At 43.4% G+C, this 3,276-nt stretch overlaps 1 protein-coding gene across 1 annotated transcript in view; it reads right to left on the bottom strand.

Annotated features, from left to right (window-relative positions):
* Positions 1–3,276, bottom strand: part of LOC107758396 (mesothelin-like) — an 8,099-nt gene continuing 4,823 nt past the window's right edge. The window contains exons 4-8 of the mRNA XM_016576117.1: positions 2,487–2,620; positions 1,583–1,716; positions 698–792; positions 318–600; positions 1–209 (exon numbers count right to left, since the gene is read on the bottom strand). Of these exons, the coding sequence (XP_016431603.1) occupies positions 133–209; positions 318–600; positions 698–792; positions 1,583–1,716; positions 2,487–2,620 (723 nt within the window). The 3' untranslated portion in view covers positions 1–132. The remainder of the gene's footprint in view (positions 210–317; positions 601–697; positions 793–1,582; positions 1,717–2,486; positions 2,621–3,276) is intronic.

Raw genomic sequence — 3,276 nt, 5'->3', positions numbered from 1 at the left:
ATTAATCTAATATTGCTCTCATTCATTTCTAATATTTCATTATTGATTAGTGATATTGATCTAATGGAGCACTTGTGTCAATCTGACTGATTTCTGATGATGATTTTTGATCATGGTGGCTCAGGTATCGTATCATGTGAAGGTCAGAAGCCACACGCAGGACGCGACGAGCCACAGGCCTGGACCGAGATGAAGAGCTGTTGCAGATCCTGAAACACACACACCATCATTAGTGTTTGATCGACACATCACAGGTCTGAGGTTAATCTGGTAAATAATGAATCTTAGTGGATCAGAGAAAGTGGGCGTGGCTTCACCTTGTACAGTGACTGTTGCTGCAGCTGATTGGCCGGGAGCCGTTGACTGCTTGCCGGTGCCGGTGACAGTGCCGGTGCCGTTAGCGGTGCTGTTGTTTTGGGCGGTGACAGGTGTGGATGTGCTGGGATCGGCTCGGCCTCCTTGCAGACCCACGTTCAGTGTGTCTAACTGAGACTGCGGCTGTGAGGCGATCCAGGCCTGAACCACAGAGTCCTTCTCAAACACCTTCAGATCGGCCACGGCTGAACCCATGAGAGCGCGCACATCAGACACGCTCAGACCCTGAAACACACGCGGCATACAGTCACACTCACATCCACACTGAGAGGAACATGTGTGTGTGTGTGTGTGTGTGTGTGTGTGAGAGAGCATTTGTTACCGTCACAACAGGTATGCTGAGGCTTCTGAAGGTGCTGATGTCCATAGTGATGTTAGAAGAGGCCAAAGCCCTCACGTCCTCAACCGGAGCACCACCTACACACACACACAAATGTGTGAAAATGTCCTCACTAATACAGTGAAACATGTTGAGCACAGCTGACTGTATGAGAGATCCATAAATCATGTTTTGCATTGTAATCCTTTCTAAGCGTGACAAAATATATCTCATCGGTAAGCTCCAAGACTTTAGTTTTCATAGTTTTTGACTGATTTTCTGTAGACTTAGCATAAGTCATTTGTGACATGCATACATCAGAGTCATAAGGTGAGGTCAGACCTTTATTATAAAAAAGCGATGCACATGGAAAATCATGCAAACCTCAGTAGATCCTTTGGTTAGTTTTCATGCAACAGTGCAAATCACGACATCCATTCTAGTTTTGTGTCTAAAAATCCACTATGTGTATATATATATATATATATATATATATATATATAAAGAAAGACAGATTCTCAATTTATGATGCATCATGTCTCGAATGCAAACTATAACGCACATCCACATGTGCTTTATGTTGTTTAAAATTGAATTCAAATCAAATACTGCCATACTATTTGTAAAAACTGAAATGTATGGTTCAGATTGCTCAGTTCAAATAGGGATATGAGTTTGCCCTAAAATGGCTCACCACTGAAACCTAGTGGAAAAATTTGGTACTGCACCCAACCAAAATCCAATTGAAAGCTCATTTTTGAGATATCAACTTCAAATTTGGGAAACATCTTTAGTTTTATGGCTTTGATTTTCTAGCAGTTTTAGATTTCACACACATTTTCATCACTTCTGCATAAACCCTCTATGAGATGTGTGTGTGTGTTTTACCGAGGTATGGGCTGATGAGATGGAAGTAAATAGGGCCGTTGCTGCGTTGAGCTCTGAACGAGGAGTTGGCAGTGCTGTACAGAACTGATTTCTGTTCATATGAACACGAGGACAGATCCAGAACTTCTGCATTGCTGCACACGAGGAGAGAGAGACATGAATGACTGAATGACTGAATGAATGAAGTGAGCTGGTAAATGACTGTGTGTGTGTGTGTGTGTGTGTGAGTGTGTGTGTGTGTGTGTGCTTGTGAGTGCGTGCGTGCCTGAGTGAGTGAGTGTGTGTGTGTGTGTGTGCTTGTGAGTGCGTGCGTGCCTGAGTGAGTGTGTGTGTGCGTGTGTGTGTGTGTGCTTGTGAGTGCGTGCGTGCCTGAGTGAGTGTGTGTGTGCGTGTGTGTGTGTGTGCTTGTGAGTGCGTGCGTGCCTGAGTGAGTGTGTGTGTGCGTGTGTGTGTGTGTGCTTGTGAGTGCGTGCGTGCCTGAGTGAGTGTGTGTGTGCGTGTGTGTGTGTGTGCTTGTGAGTGCGTGCGTGCCTGAGTGAGTGTGTGTGTGCGTGTGTGTGTGTGTGCTTGTGAGTGCGTGCGTGCCTGAGTGAGTGTGTGTGTGCGTGTGTGTGTGTGTGCTTGTGAGTGCGTGCGTGCCTGAGTGAGTGTGTGTGTGCGTGTGTGTGTGTGTGCTTGTGAGTGCGTGCGTGCCTGAGTGAGTGTGTGTGTGCGTGTGTGTGTGTGTGCTTGTGAGTGCGTGCGTGCCTGAGTGAGTGTGTGTGTGCGTGTGTGTGTGTGTGCTTGTGAGTGCGTGCGTGCCTGAGTGAGTGTGTGTGTGCGTGTGTGTGTGTGTGCTTGTGAGTGCGTGCGTGCCTGAGTGAGTGAGTGTGTGTGTGTGTGTGTGTGTGTGTGCGTGTCGTGCCTCAGGTCTCTTGCTGTAATGCTCTGAAGTGTTGAGATGTTCAGTGCGCAGATGTTGGAGCCGATGACGTTCAGCTCATTAGTGCCTAAAGTGTGACCGGCCATACTCAGATACCTGAGGATCACCTCCTTACTCTACAACACACACACACACACACATTTATTTAGCTCCGCTCTTGACTTCCAACATTTACAGAATGTCAAACAAAATGATGACAAAATCAATAACATTTATGACAACACTTCACGATAAGAACCCAATAGTTACCATTAGCTCATGTGTTAACGAGCATTAGCTAACAATTAGCAATACATTTGTTACAGTATTTATTAATCTATGATAACAGTAGTTAATAAAAATACAACTGTTCATTGTTCTTCATGTCAGCTCAGGTCCATTAAATAATTTATATGTATGCATTTAGCAGAATGTAGGAATTAACATGAACTAATAAAGAAAAATCATTCCAAAGCATTTAACTTTATTTTAATTATATGTTACCTAATATAGGTTTCTAATATAAACAAATGAAACCTCATCATAAAGTGTTGCCACATATACTTCACAAACCATTAGGGCTGCACGATTATGACAAAAATCACAATTGTCGATTATTCCCTTGAAATTGTAATTGCGATTATTAATTACAATTATCACTATTTACATTGAATGATGTTTATACCATTGTTTGATGCAACTGCATGCTGTATTTTTATATGAAAACAAGCTGAAAACCCTCTAACTGAAAAAAACCTTTAGTGCTTTTCTGTAGTATTAAGCCTCAAATGTC

This window comes from Sinocyclocheilus rhinocerous, unplaced genomic scaffold, assembly GCF_001515625.1.
Source record: "Sinocyclocheilus rhinocerous isolate Xijiao unplaced genomic scaffold, SAMN03320098_v1.1 scaffold2309, whole genome shotgun sequence".
In the NCBI taxonomy this organism is placed as follows: Eukaryota; Metazoa; Chordata; class Actinopteri; order Cypriniformes; family Cyprinidae; genus Sinocyclocheilus; species Sinocyclocheilus rhinocerous.
Note: the sequence above shows the minus strand (reverse complement) of the source record. Positions and strands in the feature narration are given on the sequence as shown.